Source organism: Geospiza fortis, unplaced genomic scaffold, assembly GCF_000277835.1.
Source record: "Geospiza fortis unplaced genomic scaffold, GeoFor_1.0 scaffold188, whole genome shotgun sequence".
Classification (NCBI taxonomy): Eukaryota; Metazoa; Chordata; class Aves; order Passeriformes; family Thraupidae; genus Geospiza; species Geospiza fortis.
Window position 1 is genome coordinate 1,971,773 of NW_005054337.1, and position 24,681 is coordinate 1,996,453.

At 41.2% G+C, this 24,681-nt stretch overlaps 1 protein-coding gene across 1 annotated transcript in view; it reads left to right on the top strand.

Moving 5' to 3' along the window:
• The first annotated feature begins 13 nt into the window (after window positions 1-13).
• ZBTB46 (zinc finger and BTB domain containing 46) overlaps window positions 14-24,681 on the top strand; it is a 47,411-nt gene continuing 22,743 nt past the window's right edge. The window contains exons 1-4 of the mRNA XM_031058051.1: window positions 14-267; window positions 6,516-6,643; window positions 8,334-8,472; window positions 15,065-16,034. Of these exons, the coding sequence (XP_030913911.1) occupies window positions 8,419-8,472; window positions 15,065-16,034 (1,024 nt within the window). The 5' untranslated portion in view covers window positions 14-267; window positions 6,516-6,643; window positions 8,334-8,418. The remainder of the gene's footprint in view (window positions 268-6,515; window positions 6,644-8,333; window positions 8,473-15,064; window positions 16,035-24,681) is intronic.

A 24,681-nucleotide genomic window follows, 5' to 3' on the forward strand; every position in this document is an offset into this window, starting at 1 on the left:
TCGCTCCTCCCCCGCCCCCCCCTCCTCCCCGTAACCTCCAAAAGGGGAATTTTCCAGCTGGTAATTTCTGCTGCGTCAACACCCAGCTCAAGGGAGAGGAGAAGAGACAAGGGGGCATTTTAACAGCAGCTCCACTTGCGGATAGCCAGCCTCAATCCCGGCTCCAGCATTAAAACCCTTTCCGCCCCCTAAAAACCAGCATCCGTGCAAGTTGGACCAAGAGTTTGTCAGGAGTGTGGTTCAAAACTGCTTGGAAAAAGGGATGAGGTAATAATACTGGTGAAGCATGTTGTATTTCTCTCTTTCTGCGTGTCTCTCTTTCTCTTTCTCCCTCTCCTCTCCTCTCTTTTTTTTTTTTTTTTTTAAGCCAGGCCTGTTTTGGGTTATTGTCTCCCCCTAAAGCCAGACATAGATCGCCTGGCCTTGCCTCCATTTTAATTGCAGGCTGAAATGGGGGAAGTGACCCTCTTTTAAAAAAAGAAATACAAAAAACCCCAACAAGCAAACAAACAAAAAAAGCCTTGAAAGAATAATGCTGTTCCTTTGGGGGGGATATAGGTGGTTTTTCATAAGGCTGTAACAAGTGCAAAAGTGGCTGGAAATGTTCTCTGTCATGCTGGGAAACTAGTGAGGTGTCCTCCCCCCTCCCCAGAAAAAAGTGCTGGTAGAATTTGGCTGAGAGGAGAAGGAGAGGTGCTGGGAAAAGCAGGGGTTGTGCTGCTGGATTGCCTTTGTGTCTCTGTAAATAGACATGTCAGTTCCCAAAGTAATACAAGTAGTGTCTGATAACTCAATCCCAGATGACAAATAGAGAATGGAGCAGATTTTCAGGACTGTAATAGTGGGAGGATTTCTCTTTTGAAACGGAGAGGAAAAAAAAAATGTTGGTACCTCCTGAGGAGGTTCTTCCCCGGCACGTTATTGTGGAGCGGAGCATTCGGACGGAATCCGGAGACATAAACCCATATTTATTTATTTTTACACCTGACCGGGGAAAGATAAACAAAGGAGAGTTTAACAGCTCTTTAATGAATTCCTCATGCTTTTTATTTTGCAATCCCAATGATTCATTTGGCAAGCCTTACAGAACGGGATTATTATCAGCATTGTTTAAAGCCATGCTAATTAGGAGATGTGTTTAGCAAACAGTGGCGTTGTAGACACCTGTACCAAAGTTCGTGCACGCATTTTAATTGCATCACTGGTATCATTTTTAGCATTTAGTTGCTGTCATTGAGATGTAGGTCTCAGTTTGTGGACTCAATCAAGTATTTTTTGAGTGTGGGTTCTCTGTATGCACAGATCAGCCCTGCTACTAACGCATTAAATGTGTTTTGTCAAAAAAGACAGGGAGTATTCTTCTCTTTTTATTTCCCTGTGGAGATTATAAGAAAAGGCAGTGATACCCAAGAATAGTGAGAAAAACATATTTTTTGAAGAAGAAGCTTTCTGTGACTGGATAGCTCTTTCACTTTAATCAATACCCCACTTTTATGCTTTAATAGCCTCTTTTAATTGGAAATAAAATTTGACTTTCCCCTTCTAAACTCTCTCACTGTTTGTCAAGTTTTATATTTTGAAATCCTTAGTGATGGAAAAAAATGGGTGGAGTGTATTATTAGTCACAATATTTTCAACATGTGGTGAGGAATTACAGCTTTGAGGTGTTTTTTGGGAGCTGACAGGGAGCAGGCAGAGCAGAATGAGCTACAGGACAGGATTCAGGGGGCTCCCAAATTGCTGAAAAATATCCCGTGGTTTGGTGCGTTCATGGGATAACTGAAATAGAAAACGAATCTTTTGGTTTTGATGCAGTGTGTCCAGGAGGGGGAAACTCACTCACAGTGAAACTTCTCTCGCGGTTGTTTTCATAGGCTGTGTGTTCGCCTGGGTGCAATTGAGTCAATTTCAGGCTGGTACCAAAAACGGGGCATTCTAGTAACTCTCACCTTAGGTGTTTATTTCTGTGCTTTGAATGCTGCTCTGATCTGGGGTGTGTAGGACTGAGCCTTTGAAAACATGACCTGTACTTGGGGTTCTTGGAGACTGGAGAAAATGGGCCACTTTCTCCCCGTGGTCTTTGTTTTCTGGGACAGTTGTACAACAGTGGATATGTTCTTTGCGAGAGGATTTTTTTCCTTTTTTTAATATCTGGAAGTGCTTAGAGGAAAACCAGTTTAGCAGCTCCCCCCTCCCCAGCAGCCCTCTGTCAAAAGGAAAAATGCCTCATGTTTGGAAGATCTGTTAATTGCCTGCTTTTCCTCTGGTGATGTGCTGTGTTTCTGTGAGGTTCAGCATATTCTTTTTGTCTTTGCTATCCACTTGGGTGGATTTTTTTTTTTTTTTTTTTTTAAGATCCGTGGTTTTGAAGTTTCTAAGCAAAGTTTCCTCTCCTCCCAGCAGCAGCAGCTGAGCAGGCTGACACCCAATCCAAACTGCCACTGCCTGCTTTCAGGGCAGAATTATTTCATAAACAGCTCAACCTTTCCCAGGACATTTTTCCCTTCGTGTTGCTGGTTTTACTGGCTGCTCCAGAGCGCTCTGTAACGCTTTCCAGATTCCCCCTGAATTGGTAAAAAGCATTCACAGGGGTTTTCCATGCTCCTATGTGCTTAGTTTAATGGGCAAACAGAAGGGCAGGGAGAGAGGGTTTAGTTGGAGTCTTTGAAGAGCTACCTGCAGTTGTGATGGTTATCCCACATGTCTGTTATAATTCCCAGGAGGCAGCACTCTGTGTCCACTCCTGGCTGGGAGCACTGCCCTGGAAAATTCAGACACTTTACGCACAGAAATTAATTCCATTTTTATATTTCGCTCCTGGCTTGCTTTTGACTGGAATATTTCGAAGTGTGGAGCTCACCTGTGTTTTCTGTGTGTGATATTTGAAACTGGGAGTGTGTTCATAGTGAAAGCGAGCAGGTTGTGTGCACAGAGCAGGGGTCATGTTAGGACCTGGCTGTGAGGCAGAGGCAGGAATTTGGTCTGTAGGAAATCCTGCCATCCTACTGCATCCCCAAAGCATCTCCGTGGGAGTTTTGATGATATTTGGGCAAGCACACAAACAGTCAGGGCTCCAGTGTTAAAATTTGTTGCTTCAAAACTTCACTTTATTCCCTTCCCGAGGACTTTCTGTGTGCTTGTGTTTGCAGCCTCCTTAAACACATCCTTCAGCTGGGTTTCTCAGTTCCCTCTGGATCTGAAGTCCTTTAGGCAGGATGAGAAATAAAAGCCTGTATCACTTCATGTGGGGCTTCTTTCCTTGAGATGCAAGAGGGAAGAATCTCAACTTCCCTAAACAGATCAATAGGTTTCTGGTTTGTGCTGCCTTGGTGTGTTTGGATGCACAAGGGTGTCTAATTTAGAGGGAAAGCTGCTCTTTGGGACTCAGTTCCCATCCTCCAGCTTTGATTGAATGTGCTGGTGTGTAACTTCTTGTTACCCATCTCCCTTTCTCTGAAACAGGGGTTTACTCAGCTCTCCCAAACATTTTCAGTTATACTGATGACAAATTGTACTAAAAGTGCTTATTCTTCATGAAAGCAAACCAGTGTGAAGTCCTGGGTGAATTCCCTCTGGGATGTGGTGGAGTCCAGAGGCTGTGGGTGGGGTTTGCTGTCCCTTACCAAGTCAGCTGTGGTGCAGTTATTTTTCTCAACAGTTGCTTTAACTTTCTTTCATACCCATGTATTTAAGAAACATCAGGCTGCTGCTGAGATGCTGGTTTGGAATAGCTTCTGAGCAAGGGTGAGGTCCTTGACAGCCATTCTAATGAGATGGAAATGTGTTCCCACTTGGCAGAGTTCAGTTGTGCATAGGTAAAGATGTCCCTGGCACAGGAGGGGAGAGGTGGCTTTGCTGAAATGTGACAGATAGATGCTGAATTAGAGCTGAAATTCACCTTTTTGCCTTGATTTTTGGGGATGTGGCTGGCTTTTATTCCAACCCAGACAGTGGTGATCTTGTCCTGCTGCTCACTTGACTCATGTGCTTCCTTGGGAAGAAAAACACCCTGCAAATGTTGGAAGTTGTCCTGTGTTTGCTTTGTAGTGACTCTCAGTTGGCATCTCCTGTACTGGAAAGAGGCACCAAGGTGTCAAAAAAATTCTGCAAACACATCTATGAGCGTGTGTGTGGACTAAAATACACTTGTTAAGGAGAATGTCAGTGTGTACCAGGACCTTACCTGCCCAAGAACCCTACTTAGAAAATGAGCAAGGTTTTGTATATTAAAGAATATGTTTATGCCTCTGTATATTGAAATACTTAGTTATCTTTCCTAATTATTTCCTTGCCGTATATTGCTTATTCCATCCAAGTGAGTTTGCTTCCTGGTATTTCTCACCCCATGGAGAAGGGCTCTGCAGAAAGCTGATATTTCAGTATTTCAGGGCTTTGGCTCACTCTCTTAGAGGAAGGGGTTAAACAAAATTTGCACCTTTTGCACTGATACAGCATCAGAGGAAATGCCGTCCTGACTAGTGCTCAGATCGTGCCATGAAACAGAAGAATCAATGGTCTGTATTGGACATTAGGTGCTTAAAATATCCAAACCCAACTAATTTAAGTGCCAATAAATGAAGTAGTCAGGGCCCAGTTGCTCTTAACAGTCCTTCTACTATAAGGTTGGAGAATGAGGTGGTGGCTAAATATAAAATGAGCTTTTTGACTTCCTTCTTGTTACCAATGTCTCCTTCTTGGCTTCACTTCCCCCACTTTTTTTTTTTTTAGTAGTAGTTGATCAAATCTGGATTATGAGATTTGTGCTAAAAAGTAAACCAGGATCCTTACCCAAGGCACAGAGGGCTTGTCCCATGAATTACACAAACAGAATTAGGTTGTTCTCAGGGCCCTTCATGTGTTATCTTTAGTTTTGCACTGGTTGATTCCTTTACTCTTAGATTATTCGTGACTCCTTGTGTGTCTTTTGTCTCTTTTAGATGATCTTCCTTTTGGTTTTTACCCCTGATTTTCTTATTTTTAAAAATCACCTCTTGATTCTTCCTCCTTTGGCTCCCTCTCTTTTTACGTATTGAGTTTGGGAACTTTGGCAAAGATCCCCTAATTAAAAAGCCAAAAACAATGAGAAAGTTTGGGGGAAACCATTCTTCAGGGCAATTCCCAGTGTGATAAGTTTACAGTTCTCTAATCCTCTTTTTTTTTTTTAAGGTACTTTTTATGTTGTTTTTTTGACTAATAGATGCACAAGGGCAGAGGTTTTTTTGCTTAGATTTCTTCAGTGACTTTTTAAAGTAGAAGCTTAAGATCTTGTAGGAGATCTTAAGGAGATATAATGGCACTTGGACAGGTAAGTGTCATATGAGCCACAGGCATTTGAATTTTTCAGGCTGTTTTTTAAGCTTTGCTGCTAGATTAGCAGATATATCTGTAGCTAAATTCTTGTATTTTTTTGATGTCACCAGACTTCTCAAGCCTGGTACCCTGTGCCAGTTCTGCCAAGTTCTTGCTGTGTTCTACAGGGTCCATGACATGAGTAGTGTTGGGTCTGTTCTTCTCCTGGTGCAAACGGATGAGAGAGAAAGCAGAGATCAAAAATAGGGGAATGATTTGAGCTTTTGTTCCTGTCCCAGGATGGGAGACAGGCAGATGGACAGAGCTGGAAGTTCTGGGGAAATGAATAAGGGAAATGCAGAGGAAATCCAAGTGCAGTGGAAATATTTCTGCAGGCCAGCAGCTGGAACTGGGTGCACACACCTGTGCCCTGGTGCAAAGGTGCATCCTGTGGGATTAGCACCTTGTTACCCACTGGAATATTGTATTTCAGGTGCATAGCTTTTACAGGCATGGAAAGTAAAGCTTCTGTTCGTTATTTACATCTTCATTTTTGTGTTTGGGTTGTTTGTTTGATTTTTTTTTAACGTTTGCAAGAGAAGCGAAGTGCTTTCCTCAGTACCTTTGTGGGTGCTGCTTGGTGGTTAAAATCTGGGGGTCATGCTGGCTTTTGAAGGCTGTGATTCAGTCGAGCTGGATGGGAATAAAATTCAAATCTGTTCCTTTCACACAGCATGGACACATGATTTTTCTGTAACCCCAGGCAAATATTTTGGTTTGGAGGGGAATCACTATAACCATGAGGTGAGATTAATTCCAACCCCATTTAAAGCATGTGGGTGGCAGAGGTCACAGAAACATCAACTGAAACTTACTTGTCAACTGAAACAATGTTGTTAAATGTTTTTAAAATCCTTTTATAAACTGCTGGTTTTTTAGAGTGACATTTTCAAAGCACTTCTGGAAGCATAGTCAGGAGTTGTTAACAGTCTTAATACCGGTATGTTAAACTCCTTCTTTACATTAACACAAGGGCGAAATAAATTTTCCAGTGTGATTAATTATAGGACTATATCAGAATGTTTCTTGTTAAAATGGCAAACAGTGTTGTAAACGTGCAGTTATTTTAAACGTTGCTTGTAATTATGTGACACTGAAGGGCTTTGCATTGAGTTAAAATTTGGATTTTAATTTTTGCCTCCTATTCTTTCCATTCCCAAACACAGGACCTCTGATGAACCTTCTGGAGCTTCTCAGCAGAGACTATTCTCCTCTCTTCATTGAAACATGCACTGTCCAGCTGTGAAACATTGCAAGGTTTATTTTTGCTGACAGGAAACACTTTCAAGTATCGGTAAGCTCTCAGCATTTCAAAGATATTTTTGTCATGTGGTGTAGGAAAGAGAAAGGGGACCTGGAGAGAACGTTGTTAGGAGAGCTGAAACTTCCTCATAAAACTTAACAATTATAACAAAGGCTCATTTAGAAATCTTGGTCATCTGCAAAAGTTGGAGAAATACCTGTGGTTGTTCTGCTCCTTCCTTGTGGCAGAGGTGCCTCCATCCATCACAGTCCCTCAGTTCTCATCTGTTTGATCACAACAGGGAAACAGGTGCACAGCTCCAAGCAAAGAGGAAAAGTGCAGGGCTCAGCTTTGCCGTTTTTACCAATCTGTTCTGGCTCTTTTTGTGCGCTGGGACAGGTGTGAGTGAGAGTTTTAACAGTAACAGCCCCACGTCTAAGTAGAAATACATACACCTTGTTACACTTTGCTAACAAAGTAGTTTCCCGCATGGCTGGGTTGGTCTGGCTCCCTCACTTCACCACTTTATTTTTTCTTAACTGTCCAAATAACAGCACTAAGAGGAGCTCGCCAAAACAATTGCTATGGAGAAGCAATCAGAAATAGAGAAAGGCAAGACTTGGCAGTCCAGAATAGAAACAGAGAACAAAGTCACTGGTGTTTGCTTCAATTGGGTCATATTTGTTTTCAAGATTTTCAGTTCTGCTGTTTGCCATAAGAATGCTTGGATTTTCCTAATTACTTTGTTTGTTTATTAGATATTTTATTTCACCTTCTATAATGGCATTAATTTGTGTTGGAAAAGCTTCCTTAACTTTTATCTTCTGATGTTTCCTTTCACAATCTGTTACTACAGAAGGTCAGTCTTGATATCACCAGTATTGATTTATAGCTTATTTTCATTGAGAGAGCTAATGTGTGTATTGAAGATGTTTGAAATGCAGAGATCAAAAATGACTTTATTATGGCTAACAATATGAAGTTTTGAATAAAGTAGACTCAGAAGTGTTAGATTTTAAGTTAGATGTTGCTATTCTGAAGAAAAGAAAGTCTGTTTTATACAAGAAAAATAAGTGTCTAAGATGATAGTTTTAGTGGATGTGTCCTCACAGACAAAACCCTTGGTGTAGTTGAACTATTCCTACTCCTTGTGCCTTGCAACCATAAACACTCAGGTTTTCTCTGAGAAACCTGTCTGTAAATGTGGCTTACTATACCTAAATATCTTTACAAAACTTTACAAATCTTGAGATTGTTTGGTCTCTTTCCAGTGGATGGTGTCAGCCACTAGAAACTGGCAGCCAAACATTTCAAGAGTAAATTCTCCTGAGAGTTCCACTGCAAATTTCTTTCAGGAGCTGTACTGGTAGCTTTTAAAGCTCAGTATTTTATAGGTCAGATAAGGTGAGTCTCTTTAAAGAGTCATTAAAGTGAGAATGTTTTGAAAAGCTCCCAAACAGGAAACCCTGTTGTTCAAGAGTCTGATTGAAGTTTTAGTAGCTAAAATTAGACCTTTTTGTTCCCATACCTTTAAGAAGTAACTCTTGTTTACATTATTACAAAGTAGTAGCCAGGCTTTAATTCATTTCAATGTATTGATATGCTTGGAGTTGACTTTTTTGGAATTCATTAAGTCACAAGTGAGGATGTCATAACTGTGAGTTTGGAGGGAAAGGAGTTTAAAACATTTCACTGTTAGTTTATTGCTAATAATTTCTTCTGGTTTTGTTTTTTGTCATAGTTCTGTCTTTCTCCTACAAGAGTTCACACCAGTGCTGTCAGAAGGTCACAAACAGGGCACTACCTGTGCTGCCCTGGGGCTGTTGATGTCCTCAGCTGTTGTAGGAGAAACACTAGACCTGGAACCCAGTTTGTTACTGGTAAGAACTAATTGTCTTGAATTTCATTTGTTTATTTATTCAATATTGCAGTTTGCATGTTTTCATTAGCTAAATCTGCAAAAATCACTTGTTACTTTTAATAACAATATAGCAAAATATGCATATCTGGTCTTTTCTTTTAAAAACTGTAAAATTAAAAATTTTTAACTTTACAGTTTTTAAATTTTGAATTCTAACTACCCTCCTCCCAAAATGTGGAGGACAGCAGTTTTCACTTATCTCTCATTTTCAGTCCTGGTTTTCTCTTGAAATTCTTCATGTGCTGTCAGAGATAGTGAAGGTTAATAAATGGATTTTTCTATGAAATCCTGTGTTTTGATTGCCTTTTTTTGCTGTCCAGCTCCTGCACATTGGCTGACCCATAACATCAGGTGGATAGTTTGACAAGTGAAAGGCCACAGCCAAGTCTCTGGTTTAAAGTTTTGGAGTCGAGTGAAATGTTTAATGATGACTCCCTGCTATTTTAAGTTGTGCTGTTGGAGTTAGATTTTCCTTGTTCTTGTTTGGACTGTGGAAACAGAGCTTTAATGGATGGTGAAATGCTGGAAGTGTGCAGTGTTCTACTCTGCTGTTTGAACTTTACTCATGGACTTTCTGGATTGTGTCTGCTACAGATTCTAAACAGAGATGTTGTTTTAATGTTCTCTGTGATGGGGCAATGTTGGCTTGAAGTTGGAGAAATTTTAGTGAGTCAGACCAATGGTAAACAATTTATGTAGGGACTTGGGGCTCTTTTTGCCCTGCAATCACAATTCAGTGGGGATATCAAATTTGGTAATGAAAACGGAATTAGTATTTTTCTTTACATTTATTGAAAATCATGTGCCTCCCAAATCCCTGCCCTTTCTGTACTTCTATAGTTCTCAAGCTGAATGGTGAAACTTTTATTTTCTTCCTGTGAGTCCCAGCCCATGAGCCCCTGCACTGCTGGGCTGCAGTTAAATGTTCCCATCCCTGCTCATCAGGGAGAAGTGCTGCTCCTTGTTTGCATGAAACCCTGAGCCCTGAGTGACCCCTCTGGCTCAAGGGTCTGGTTTGATCTATTTACAACCATCTGCCTCTTTCTCCTCCAGTTCAGAGTTGTGGTTGGAATGACCAACTTAAAACAAGGGATGATTGGTTTCAGGAATCAGAATAGGGTAAAAGAATTTGTTTTTTGGCAACTGTTCATTTTTGTAAGCTGTTACTTATATCTGTTTTGGACAAAGATGATCATATGAGTATAATTTGGTGTTACATAGTATCAAGAAATTAAAACTCTTTCAGAATTATGTGCTGCTGTTCCTCAAACACAGGTGTGAGAAAACACTGCTGCTGTGGAAATTTGTGCTTGTGAAGCTCCTGAGCAGTGCCTTTGCAGAGAGTTACCATCCATGAAGATTCTGAGTCTTCTCTTTCTCTCCTTTACTGTTCTTTTCAGTTCCTAAGGGGTTTTGTTCTCCATTCTTTTCAGCACAGGGCAGATGGAGAGTAGGAATCCTGTGCATTTCTGTTGTCTTTAACTGGATAAGAGTGAAACTTGCATGCACACAGTGTCTTGTTGTGCAAGGAAGCATTTCAAACCCAATCTCACCTTACAGAGCTCCTTTGCAGAGGAATTTTAAAAATGTTGGAATGTCTTGGGAGTGGAAACATGGACAGGACACAGGGGAAGCAGAGAAGTGGGGTGTGTTTGTTGGGTTTTTGTGTAATAAAGCATTGGAGTGAATTGGAGTTCTTCCTTATTCTGTTTTTACTTTTCTCTGAAGGGAGAGGGGGGAGGAAACAACACATTTTTGGTTAAATTCCAGTTGGCATGTTTTCTCTAGGGAGCAGAGTGGTGGAGGAGTGCGCTAGTGAGCATTTTGGTGCTCTTTACCTTAAGTCCTTGCTTTTAGTGTAGAAACATGCTGAGAAAGTTGATATAGATGAAATGCCATGTAGTTTAAATCTTCAGTTCATTTACATTCTCATAAAAGAAAAAGGAACTGACCAAACAAATCCTAACAACAGCAATCCCCCCCCCCAAAAAAAAAAAAATTCAACCAAGAAAACAAACCTCCAGGACTTTTTTTTCCCCCTGTTTTCTTTCTGAGGGAAGGAAGTTTATTTTTGTCCCCACTATTTCCCAGGAGACTGCTCTGTAGAGGATTTTGTGTGCAATTCATTTGTCATCTGTGACTTTTTGTCAAAATGTAAGTAATGTACTGAGATTTAGCTGCAACAAATTTGTTCCCCCTAATTTTAGTGACGTTAAGATTTTGGTTAGGAGACTCATTCCTGGGCTGAGAAATTTGCCAATAAATAAATATTTACTCTTCTTAAAACCTTTCCAATGGGAAGTGAAGTGTGATTTAGACTCTTACTGTGCCATCAGGTGCTATTTTCATGTTTAAATAACTGCACTGACAGTGCAAAATAAACGACTTTCATAGGTTCACTCTAGCTAGGGTTAAAGATTGGATAAATTATTTATGCTTACTTCAAGACCAGGGTTTTCTGATATGAGAAATAAAAGCAATCCTGTATCATTACAGAAGTTTGCATGAAAGTGACTCTTAAGTCTGCTCACTTTGTGTTCTTCTTGCTGTTAAGTGCCATGGTTTGGTTTGGGACATTTTTTTTTTTTGTTTGGTTATTTTTGGAGAAGTAATAGACTTGAATTACTGTACTGCCTGTGAACTGGCTTATGAGGAAAACCTGATCTGCTACAATTTTATTTTGTGGAAAATCTACAGCTGAACCTTCCTAGTTCATTGGCTTCCTGGAAAGTTTTGTTGTGGCCATGTGGCCTAAAGAATTCTGGTAGATGCTCAACTTTTAAAGCCTTCATGTACTAAAAAGACCTGAGATAAACCAGAAAATACATCATTAATCTTTGAGGTCTTTTTCTAAGAAATCTCCAGTTTATTCCATCTTCACTGTGCTTCTACAGAAGTTTGAAGGGTACAGCTTTTCTGAAGTAATCTTTCCACAACATTTTTAAGTGGAAATAATTATCCTTACCAAGGAAAGGAAAAAAAAAGAAAAACAAACCATCAACAAGCCACAAAACAGCATGTGAAATTGGAACACAAGAACAGGGTTTTAAAGCTTCCTGAATTTTTAACTACTAGCAAATTGCCTTAAATTTAACTTGGATTAATTCCCTGGTGATCCTTGACATTAAACGGATGTTCTGGTTTGACATGGGTAGACAGAAAACTAATTAATTCCTCTGAATTTGAGGCATATATAATTTTCTCCCCTAAAGACCTCTTGTTTAAAAGGTACAATGCTGTGGCAGATGTTGGATATGGAGTGATGGGTGTGAGGGAGCAGACCTTGTGACAGAGGAAGATCAAGACATCTACAGTAATAATTCCTGATTTGGAAACTGTTACATTTTATTGATTACACTGAACACGGGAGTATCCACCTCACTGCTTGCTTGAAGGAGCTGTAATGTGCCCACTTCAGTGGTCAGAAGGGAGTCTTGCAGAGATTTTTGTGTCCTTGTGTTTAGTAAAAATACCCTGGTAACTTTTCTCTGACCTTATCTTCTATTTCCTAAAGAGATGAGCAAGAGCTCCATCCATCCATCCATCCATCCATCCATCCATCCATCCATCCATCCATCCATCCATCCATCCATCCATCCATCCATCCATCCATCCATCCATCATCAGTGCCTGAACCTCAAACTGTTCCAGTCTAAACCAAAAGTAGCAGGAGACATATTTGAAATTCTGTATTTCTGCCACAGGCAGCTTAAAAAAGGACAAGATGTATCTGAAGCGGATTGTTATCAGTGGGAGGGAGACCTGACCCAATGAACTAAACTGAATAAATGTATGAGATAGCCAAGAAATAAAATCTCAAGGAATTGATACAATTTCCAGTTGAAGAAGGCAAAATGTGCAATAAATTCACAAGAGCAAGTGGAGACATTGACAAATCTGTATGAAATTGAGGAAGAGAAAATTATCCTTGCAGGAGATTTCCTGTCCCTCCTGCCCACAGTTCCAGGGAGTTTGTGTCTTGGAATATGGATTTTAATATCCATGAAGGAACAGTGAAAGGAAATGCCATACCCAGAACATTCTGACCCTTTCCTCAGTGTGGGCTCTGAGGTTTTCTTCCATCTTCCCATGAATTGTGTGGATATGGCAGCTGTTGGAGACACGACTGCTGATGGACAGCTCACTTTATCCTGTGTGGCAATTCATATTTCCTGAGGGGACTAAGCTGACTCTTCAACTCCTAAAAGTAGATGCAGTAGTGGTTTCTGGAATAAAGACAAAACTGAACTGTCACTCTGCCTTAAGAGGTGGTTCTTTCCAACATGGACATGTTGGGAAGTGCTGGCAGCCACCTCCAGAGCCTGGCTTAGAGAGATGCTGTGCTGGCTGGTGCCATCACAACCTTTTCAGGCCAAACACCTGAAAATTAATTTGTTTTTCTTTCCATACTCCCCAGCCCTCATTCTTGGTTTGATTTTCATCGATTTATTTTGTTTATTTGAGACAGAGATGGTGTCTGGGTGAGGATTTGGTTTGAGGTCTCTGGGCAGATTTCTGTGGTAAATAGGTGTGTGCAGCTGCACTGGTATTGACCTCTTTCAGTTCAATAAAAAAAAAAAAAAGAAAAGATTGGCTTCTCTGTGCATTCTGTGCTTAATTCTGCAGAAAAGCTGCATGGTTTGAAGTGGATGAACACAGTTCAGCCTGCCTGTGTTGCAGGAAGAAGGTCCTTCCTCTCTAGAGGGAAGCAAACATTTCTCAATGATCAGGCACTAGCTGGCCTTGCAAATTAGGATTTTTGGGGCTGCAGAGAGGCAGCTCCATCCTTGCAGAATTGGAGATCTTGGAGCAGCCTTGCATAACTTGAACTTTTGAATCATCAGGTGTCTCTCTAGGAGAAGGTCCCACCTCACGGATGTTCTGTGGGCTGGGAGGTGCTTTTCCAGCCCACAGTGACTAAACTGCAGCTATTTTACTCCTGCCAATGATAATAATAGCACAGGGTAGGGGAAGGGGGCAGGGTACTTGTGGATCTGTGTTCCACAGCCCAGGAAACACACTTGAATGTGCCAAGGAAACTTCCTGAATCACGGCTGGGCTGCCCACTGCTGCGAGCCAGTGGGAGCAGATGGTGCTGAGTTTGTGTGTGAGCTCTGTGCGTGTTGGAAAGGTGCTCCAGGCTGGAAACTCCTCCTTAAAGCCAGTGCTAACCCTGAACCATGTGTGCTTTAAGGCTCAGAGGTTTTGTTTTTATAAGTAACAACCAGTAGCCTAAACCCAGGCTTCTGATGAGTGTGCCTGCACATAATAACATTTGGGACTGGGTCCAGTTTTACGGTTGTGTGTTGACATGTGGACACTAATATCAATTTTACAGTTGGGACTTTTTATACTGGAACAAGTTTTAAGCTTCTGAGAGAAAGAAGCTTCACCTTGGTGCTCTTAAATAGTTGGACTATTAAACCACTGTTCCGTGGTAGATAAATCTGTATAGCAAGTTCCAAAAAAAGTGGTATAAGCTAGAGAAAATGGCAGAATTGAATGCCAGAGGACTTGTAAAGCTGTGGCATCAAAGGCAAATGTGGAGTTGCAAAGATAGTAACTGGAAAAAGTTCAATCTGAAAATCCTTGCCCTGCTGGTTACTGTCAGCATTTAGGACTTTTTTCTGTTCAGGAGTGTAAGAGGAGGATAATCTGGAGCATAACTTAGAAGATACCTTGCTGCTGGCACTAGCTAGCCTTTTATTTTGGCTAATACTGCCAAATTTTATGAAAGGTTATCAAATGCCTTGTGAATTTTTCTCAGCTTCATGTTGGTCATAAGGATCCTTTCTTTAGGTGATCATGAGAAGTTCTCTACTCAGTATCTGAGGGTGGCTATGGGGTAAACCTGGAGATGTAAAGCAAGGAACTAATAGGTTTATTGCAAAGTACTGCTTGTAAGTAGTTGAGCTTCAAATACCATTAATTTCATAGTTGTGCTCTATTGCCAGTTTAGTTTGGGTGGGGACTTAAAACTTTTCTTGGATTTGCTTGTTGCTCTTGTGACTTTTAAACTATTTTTATAGCTCCTCCACGGGAGTATAACAAGGGAAGTGCTGGGTTCAATTGGCTCTTGCTGTTTGAGGATTTCAGCTCCTCTGTGTGCTACACACAATGCTTGTTCCCTCGAGAAAAATGTGTTACAGTGTGCCCCTCAGTAGGCTGTGGGCATCTGAGCATGGTTTCAAGTGCAGTATCTCTTTCAAAACCAGATTTCAACAAATTCACAGTTAAAACTGACAGCTGTTCTTCTCTGCTTACTTCAGATGGATTTTTTTTACAAGTTTGTAGTAATTTAAAGAAACATTTGCTCTGGGATGTTATGAGCCACTGGAGGATTGGCTTCAAATCTAGTCCTTTTTAATGTAAATTATTTGAAGTCTGGCCAAAGGAAGGTGCATTTTGTAATGAATGTGGAGGCATTGCAGGCAGTAGCTATATTTGTGGCACTCTTCCCAGATGAACCTGTTCCTTCTTTTGGTACAACCCGGGGTTTGTCTCAGCCTTGTCTTGGATTTTGTAATCCTATCATTTCCTTCCCCCTGCAGGACTTGTGGAAGAGGAAACATAAAGATCTCCAGATGAATAACCGAAAGGAAGATATGGAAATTGCTTCCCACTACCGTCACCTGCTGCGGGAGCTGAACGAGCAGAGGCAGCACGGGATCCTCTGCGACGTCTGCATCATCGTGGAGGGCAAGATCTTCAAGGCTCACAAAAACGTCCTCCTGGGCAGCAGCCGCTACTTCAAAACCCTCTACTGCCAGGTCCAGAAAACCTCAGACCAGGCCACAGTCACCCACCTGGACATTGTCACCGCCCAGGGCTTTAAGGCAATCATTGACTTCATGTACTCGGCACACCTGGCGCTGACCAGCAGGAACGTCATCGAGGTGATGTCAGCTGCCAGCTACCTGCAGATGACAGACATCGTGCAGGCCTGTCACAACTTCATCAAAGCAGCTCTGGACATAAGCATCAAGTCTGATGCCTCGGAGGACCTCGTTGATTATGAGCTGGGAGCCCCTTCCAGCAGCAGCACGGACGCTCTGATCTCAGCAGTGGTGGCTGGCAGGAGTATATCCCCATGGCTGGCTCGGAGAACCAGCCCCGCAAACTCCTCTGGGGACTCAGCCATTGCCAGCTGCCACGAGGGAGGGAGCAGTTATGGGAAAGAGGATCAAGAACCAAAACCAGACAGCCACGAAGACATTTCATCCCAGTCTCTCTGGGCTAGTGACATGGGCTATGGGTCTTTGCGTATCAAAGAGGAGCAGGTGTCCCCGTCCCACTACGGAGGGGGTGAGCTGCACTCTGCCAAGGATAGTGCAATACAGAGTGGGTTCTCAGAGCAAGGAGGGGGGGATGGCTGGCAGCCCACGGGCCGCAGGAAGAACAGGAAAAACAAAGAAACTGTCAGACATATAACACAGCAAGTGGAGGATGACAGCAGGACAAATTCTCCCGTGCTGCCCCTTTTACCTGCCTCAGGATGGCCGTACAGCAGTCGAGACCCAAGTAAGTCATTCTTCCAGTTTTTGGGGATGAAAACGTTGAGTTAATTAGATCTGTGTATGGGATGATCTTATCAGCCTCTGAAATAGGAGCTTGCCAGAAATACAAAAATGTAAACTTGTGTTGTCAGCAATTCAGAAGCACTGAGCACTGTGTGGTTCAGTCAGGAGCCTCAGTGGAGGTTGGTTCTCCTGTAAAAGTGGTGGTTTTGTTTTGGCTTTGAACGACATGAATCACCCCAAAACCACCACTAAGTGTTGGAATTAATGAGAGAAAAGGTTAAAAGAATTTATTTTAGCAGGTGTGGACATAGATGTCAAGGTTGAAGAATTTTCCTTTCACTGTATATTGATGAGGTAATTACACCACACACGCAGGTGTAATTTAGTCTTACCGATAGCATCTTCAGAACTTCCTGATATTCAGGTGTCACTTTCTCTTGGGTAAGAAAACCACCATAGCTTCTTGCTGGTAATGGCAGGATAAGTGTTTAGTAACTCTCAAGAACAACATGTTTTTCTGAGGCATCACTATGGCTTCAAGTGTATTTTGATGTGTGACTGCTTGTGGTCTGAGACGAGTGGCTGCATTTAAAGTGTGTAGCCAGCAAGAAAATTGTTTTCTTGACTTCCTTTGAATCTTCAGTAGTTATATTTTTTGTCTCAAGATAACTGGCTCGTTTGATTCATTAATCTGTGACAGTAAATAGATTCAGGAATGCTTCTGGACTAGGAGTTTGGTGTTTTTTTCTAAGGACTTATGGGAGTGTTAGTAAACTCTCTCAAGCTGACTTCAAGAACTTAGTCTGTGCTGTGAGTTAGCCTGTGTTTCATTGCATACCAAGTCAGCCAGGAGAAGGGTGTGTGAGATTATAGACTTTTATGTTGCCAAATTTGGATTAAAAAAACAATACAAAGAGTACCAAAAGTCTTAAAAGTCTTTATGGGTTGAAAAAAGAGGTTGAAGTTGCTCACATACTGGAGTTTAAATGTGGTTTTCATTGAACAGTAACTCTGCAAATGTCTTGAGATTTATTATGTTTTATGGTTATCTGCTGCAGCAAGATAATTGCATGTAATTATTCTAATTAGCTGATGATAAAATCTAAACAACATCAGTTAGAAGAAAAATGCAAGATAATTTAAGGCAACAGTGATTTATGAAGAATCTCAATTTTTGCAATGCATGTATTTTATCCTTGTTTTGAGTGAAGACTCAGCATGCATTGCTTGGTCTCTGTTCTGATGCAACTATTTTTCATTTTTCACGGCATCCCATACAAACAGCTCCATGACTTGTGCTGTCTGAGGGATGTGGGTTTGGACAGGTACCTGCAGTGAACCAGACACGTTGGAGTGGCTGCAGAAAACAGAGCTGCAGCTCTGATCCTCTTGGAAAGCTGGGTGCAGACTGAGTATCTTTATGGAAAATAGTGCACAACAGCAGAGATTGTATTACTGGAAGCTGAATGAAACTTAGATTATTTAATTCCTAATTGTTAAGGAATTAAATTGCAGTGGCTGCTCTCAGATGAGAGGAAGATGGCTTGGGGGGTTGACTCAGCACAGTGCTGAGACAGCATGTCAGCAGGCACATCAAATTATTTGTTCCAAACCTTGCCTTAAAAGCATTTTCCCATAAAGGAGGTGGTTTTAGTGGTGGGAAAAGGGCAACTGGATGGTGGTGGCTGGGGGAAGAGTTTCAATATTCCAGCAATAGTGCTGGTAAAAGAAAAAAAAATGAGTGCCAAGACTTTTGCTGTCCAAAATGAACAGGTTTGGGGGCTGCCTGTGCTGGCAGTGGCAACTGGCAGAGAGCAGTGTATCCATGAGGAACAAGGTGGGGGAGTGGAGACTGAGCTGCTCCTGGGCTCCCCAGATTGGCCATCTGGAGAGGTGAATGCAGGTGAAATTCTCATTTCTGCCCTGCTGGACTGGGAGGTTCCTCTGCATTGTGGGGCCTGAAATTGTGGAATGGGTGCATGTGGGATTGTCTCTGCAAGCCCTGCTTGTGTTGTAGGTCAGGTTGTGATGTCTTTGGGGATTTTTTCAGTATGATTTCAAAGGATTTGAGATCCATACATGTTCAGTTTTGGTTAACCTGGGACACCTTGCCCACAGGCAGCCTCTCTCTCTTGGGTTGTGATAAACCTGTGGTTTGAGGGAAATCAAATGAGCACTCAGGTGAGGCTGCTGCTGTTTTCCCCTGAGGTAAAAGCAACCCTGCTACTCCAAAAACATTCCTGCAAGCAGTAGGGTCTTCTGGTCTTGCATGGGTATTTCCCATATCCAGCAGATGGGAGATTTTTTCCAGCAAACGTCATCTCCTGAGCTACAGGGTAGTGCTTAGGCTGGATTTTGGTACCTCAGATTCTTCCCTCTCCTGTTAGAATTCAGCAGTGCTGTAGGGGTGTTGCAGACTTGACTCCTAAGTGTGAAGAATAATTGATTTTCTTGTGTGCAAATGGGTAATGACACAGTGCAGACACTTGTAACAAGTATTTGGGCTGTGCTTAAATTTCAGCTTGAAGTTGTCTTTGATTTAGTCATGTCAGGTTTCATTTTTTAAAACAGACTTCATAGTCTGGGGCTCTCTTTTACCTCATTTATTTAGAAGTATCCCTATCAGCAATGTACACAGCTAAGATGGAAAGCTACTCACTCACCAGGGAAATGGGTGTTGATTGTTCTTTCAGAAGTAGCTGAGAGGAAAGAAAGTTACCTAGGACTCTCTGTTCTTTAAGGCTCGTTCACTTTTCTGATCCTATCAGTTATTTTAAGGTGCTGCTTGCTAAGGCTGAAAGTTCCTGCTGGGTTCACTGGGGTGGTTTACAAATGCCTCTCTACTGCTGGGCTGACACAGACATTGCATTCTGGAAATGCAGAAGCTGATTAAGGAGAATACTTCTTCAAAGCTCAGTCTTCCTCCTGAAATTGTGTAAGGTACTCTTTTGGTCTTGGTTGCAGACAGCACTGCATTTCAGCAGCATTTTGGAAGGGGAAACTTGCAAGTAACCATTGCATCGCCCTTTAAATACAGTGATTATTTGGGGCAGGATATTCACAGATGAAAAATCTATGGATTACTTCCTACTTCTCTATTATATATAGGATTGTTTAAGTCCTGTTACATTGCAAAGAAGAACATTGCAGTCTCTGAAACTTTGTTTTTGAAACAGCTCAGCTCATTCACACTCATCAGTGGTGAGTGTGAAAAACATTCTTATCAGTGGGAAAAACATTCTTATCAGTACAGGCAGGTGTATTAAAGTGTCCCAAATATTTAAGTAGACTATTTAAATACAAATCAATGATATCTCAAAAAAAGACACAGATTTTATTTAAATTGAAAGGGTAAGAAAATTCTTTGTGAATCCATTGATTTCCCATATGCTGGTGGGGTGCTGTTGAGAGTTTTGGAATCTGACAACATTGGAGATTAAAATAAAAAGGAGTGTCTGAGGTAATCTTATTAATGGTAATCTAACATAATGGAAATAGCAAGAGATTGTTAATGTCTGCCATGAAGATTGTCTTTTTCATCCAAGAAAAAATGATCAAATGGGATTTGCAGAATAATGCAAATGGAAGAATGAGGTGCAGGATTGGGGCTGTGATTCAGCTCTCAGTTTCTCAGGGCAGTTTCTCTTTGGGTCAGTCAAGCACAAAGCATGATGAGTACCATCTTTTCATGCTAGTCTCTATTTATTAATTTGGACTGTCTGTTTAGCATCAAACACATTAGATTTTGTCTTTCTCATCCTGTTTGGATTGTTCAGGATGTCAGTCTGTCATTCCTTGTAGGAAACATTCATATAGATGTTTTCCTCATCAAACACATTAACTTGAAGCAGCAGTTCTCCAAAGTAAACCGAAGGATGGGCTTTTATAAATAATAACTTTCTTCATAATTGAGCCAAGAAGAATTTCCTCCATGGACTTGCCAGAAGAACAGGTCTGCCTTTTATTTTATGTCTTTTTCTTAAATTTTTGAGGTTTTCTAAAGAAACATGTTTTTTAGTTTTTGTTAGTTTTCATATCAAAGATGTTTATGAAATTCAGAAGTAGTCTTGTGCCTTGAACATCTTTATTTGCCTTAGGTTCCTATTCCTTTAACCTTGCTGGGTAAAAGTTTTTCAGGATTACACATCTTGAGGACTACAGGACCAGGTGATGTTTGGAAAAGAGACTGGATATCTTCACTGTTAAGCCAGCAAAGTGTTGCTGGTTTTGCCTCTTCATGTAATGGAAAACTGTCACTTGAAGGGTGTCTTCTGAAGAATTTATTGACGGCTTTATTAATGTGTTAGTTCAAGCATGGTAGTTATGATTCAGGAATTTATTTCCAAGGAAATACTCCCACACATCTTCTGAGTGTTTGCACCCAAAAGCTGCAAGTGAATTTCTGTGTGCCAATTGACTGTGAAATGAAGCTAATTATTTTAAAAACAGAGCAGCCCTTTCTAAAGGCACCACAGTTTGGGAACTCTTTTCTTTCCTTTAACACATGCATTGGAATTGCTGTGTTCTGTTAAAAAGAGTTCAGGACTTGAGTAAGCCCAGACTAGTGACCTCCATGGGAAGGACAAGCAGGACTTTGCTGTATCCTCCTGACTTTGCAGAGCTCGCAGTTCCTTTAACGTTTTCCCCATCAAAATCTTTAATTATGCACAAGTTTCCTCCCTCCTGGTGAGGAGCTGTTGCAGTTGCTGCTTTTCCAATGCCACACGTGTGGCTGCAGTGCTGCTGCAGGAGCTCTGCTCCCCAGGAAGCCTGGAGACAGCTGCTGTCCTCAACATTGCCCATCCCTTTTTCTGTCCTGGTTTCCAGAGAGCAAGTTATGATTACAGGAGCTGTTGGGGAGCACAGATGCTGAACAGTTGGATCACATAGGGAGCTTACATTGCAAAAGGTTTCAAAGGCAGGCAAGGAAGAGCTCATTCCAGATGAACTCAATGAAGTTTCTGCAGGTGAGGTCTCTGGACCTGAGTACAGGCAGGTGAATGTATGGATTGCCTTAGTACAGGATGATTTTATTCTTGAAACAAAGTTGGTTTTTTTCTCAGCAAGCTACTGGGCTTCCTGTCACTCTGTCCCTTTATCAGCAAATCTTCAGTTCTTCCCTTGATTCATATTTGCAAGTCATTATTAAATAAGTAATTCCCCTGAAAATTCCCCTGTTCCTGTTGTGGTATTTGGCAAAGCGTATTGGTCCAACTAGAGGAATCCAGATTTTGCAAAATGAGAAAGGGGAGAAAAGATGAGTGTGGTGTTGGTACTCAGGATTCAGGTGTTTAAGGAACTCCTAAAGGTTTTTGCTTTGTTCTACAAGAAAAAATTGAATGTATTGAAGGAGATGCTTAGAGAAGTTTTGGAAGTGGGCAGTGTTGAAATAATCCAGCCAGAAAAGTCACTGGGACAGAATGTAGGCAGTTACTCTTCCTTTAAATGGATTTTGTTCTGAAGAGAGGGGGTCTCCAGTCTACCTGCCATGGTCTGAGTCCTGGTTGCAATGGGAAAAATTCAGGTGTTTTACAGCCTTGACTGAGAAGTGGGCTGGCTAAAATTTCAGTTGTCAGATGAATGTCTGATATCCTAAAAACCAACACAGGCTCAACTTTTAATAATTTCCTGCTTTTCGTTTTTTACTTAGACCTTTTTTATGCCTCATTTTGGAAAGATCACTTTTTAAGCAGGATAGATGTTTTGGATTAAAACAGCTTATTGGAAAGGTGTTGGAGTATTTTTGAGGGTAGGTAATAGTAAACTGCAAATTGCCTGCCACTTAGAAAATTAAGTTAATTACTGCATTTTCCCACCTTCTTTTACAGCCATGACATTGCAGTTATGGTGCAAGGTGTTAAAATCTTTGCTACAATTGAGGGGGTTTTGCTGGGGAGATATTTTGATAGTGATGCAGCCAGGCATGGAGGGGTTACAGCTCTGTGCTCTTGTGCCACCCCCTGAATTCTTTCTTAGCCCAAAATCGGCTTAGCCTGCATTCCTTGGGCTTAGGAGCTGCCCAGGTTTCTGGACCCTCTCTGGAACTCTTGGTGTGCCTGCAGCTGTGTGGAGGTGGCTGAGAGTTGCCTCAAAATGCAAAACCAAAGGAAAAAAAAAAACCCTGACCCCCAACACCACTGATCTGTGTCCACACTGAGAATTTTGCAGAGGGTGCTCAGTGAATAATTCAGGGTCTCTGTATCACTAATGGAGCTATTAGGATACAATCTTTGCAGGAGTAACTTTGGAGTTTCTGTTATTGAAGGGTTAGGTCAGGTTATTTTCAAGTTTGGAAACTAAAATCATTGCTTTAAACCCAGACACACTTACTCCCTGGCTACACCCTGGCTTTAAAATGGTTCCACCCTAAACCAGCTTTAGCTCAATGCTCAGTGTCTGTTTCCTTTCCCCACCCTGCATTCCATTTTCCCCAGGCTCCCAAGCCCTCCTCCTCCTCTTCGTCCTCCCCCTGGTAGCAGTTCTGATTCTGTTAATCTGCTTGAACTCCAGAGATCAGAGGCATTTCCCCTCTCTCGAGTGCCCTTCTCACTATTTTATGTATTCCTTGTGCTCTTATTTAGGGAGATCTCAACTTTTCAAAAATCTTTTACCCCCTTTTTGGTTCTTTACTTTGAAATTATGAGTGAGAAATCAAGAAGCTTTTAGTATTTTAACATAAATTCTATTCCTACTTTGCAATCAGCCCTGTTCAAGACTTTAATTTCCTTATTTGCCGTGCTGCTTTTGCATTAAAATGTAGTAGGAATTAATTCTTAAAATGCAGTGTCTGGGAATCAAACCCAAGCTTTTCTGTACTGGTCTCTGATTAATTTTTTATTCTTTCTTCTTTTTTTTTTTTTTCAAGGCACTTGTTTCTAAAGGTAAATATTTGTTCTGAGGATTTTCAGAGTTTATAACTCAGCATTCTGTCATATCACGAGCACTAATATTCATATTTAATGTGGTACTTGAATGTTTTATTTCTGTCCCTTCGTGTTTGTCTCTGCCTCTGTCCTGAGGAGCAGCAGGGAATAGTGTCACTCCTTTTATTGCCTGAATTAAGAGACTTGGAAAAAGAAGTTAAGCTTGCAGTACTGTTAAAGTGATAGTCTCAAGTTACTCTACAATTCTCAGCATATTTTGGAGAAACAAGAGTGGCTTAAGGTACTTCTGCATTGCCCAGTCATTCCTGCTCCTGCGAGGATACTTTATTATCCCACTTTAGAATAGTTTCTAGAACAATTAACTCACCCATTTTAACCATTTCTCTCTCTTTTGGATTTGTTCAGTTCTGTCTTTTTTAGGAAGATCAGCAGTTGGCCAGGTTTGCTCTGTAGCCCAAGGAACAGTTGAGTTGAGGTCACTGACAGGAGGTGGGGGAGCAGCAACAAGCAGCAGGGTTTGGGCCAGGAGCTCCTTTTGCTGGCCACAGGAAAGTGTTTGCACAAGTTGATTCAATGGTAGAAAAACAAATATTACGGGAAAGAGATGAAAATTGATTATTTTTTTCCAGGTACCTGGAGGAGTAGAGGGAATTTTCCAGTTATTTGTACACTGATTACTGTTTTGAGGAAGACAAAGATGGGGATACACTTGTGCTTGGAACATGCTGCAGGAATAGCAACATAAAACCAGGTCATATTTGTGTAGAACAAGGCTGGTTTATTTTAGCAGTAGTGTTCTAGAGCTGGTGAGGAGAATGTTTCTGTTGGTAAAACACAGAGAGTGAACATCCTATAGCTGTAGGCTGGAAAATTATATATTGAATTATATTGAAAATTATACTGAAGCCTCAGCTGGCATGGGCTCCTGCTGAGCCCTCCAGAAACAGGAGCAGCACTGAAAATTGGCACTTTCCTGCAGGACAGAGCTTTTCAGAACTCAAATCCTGACAGTCTCAGGTCACCCTGCTTTGAGTCATGGTGGAGAAGCTGTGGTAGGGCTCAAACCTGAAAGAAGAAGGTTGGGAAAGCACAGCCTGAAGGAGACCAAGATTCCATAAGGATTCACTTAAGAATTCACAGCCTTCAACATAGAGTTTTTAATGATCATATGTGTTGTGGTTAAATATCTATGTTTGCTTGATTGTTTCCTGCTCGAGGAAATTGGAGCTGATTCTGAATGCTGTGCACATTTATTGTATCCACATGTCTGCTGTTATGGTTGTAAAATGGTGCAAATCAAACCCAATATAGCTCATGGCATCACTTACCCATGTAAATATTGCAGTGGGTGACAACGCTGGGGTTTGCTTAACAAATAGTGAGTTGTGAAACACTTTTGGAAGATTTCTGTTAGAAAAGAGGAGGGAACTGAAATACAAACTTCAAGGATATTTTTAGCAGCTGGTAAAAGATTGTCATTTTTCTGCCAGCCTGTGTGCTTTTTAAATTTTTTTTAATTCCCAATCAAAAACCACACTATGAAATGAAAGCTATTTTTTCTTTTTTTTTTTTTCCCTGAGAGTTTAAAAATTAATTGCCTTTTGTACAGAAGGAGATCAAGCCAAACCTTCCTAAACTTACACAAGAAACATCATCCCTGGAATTCTAGATTAAATCAACTGTCAGGCAGATACTTGACCCAGATAGGTTGAAGAACCTCAGAAAATTAAGTCTTTTATTTCACCTAAGTTTTTTTGGGTCACA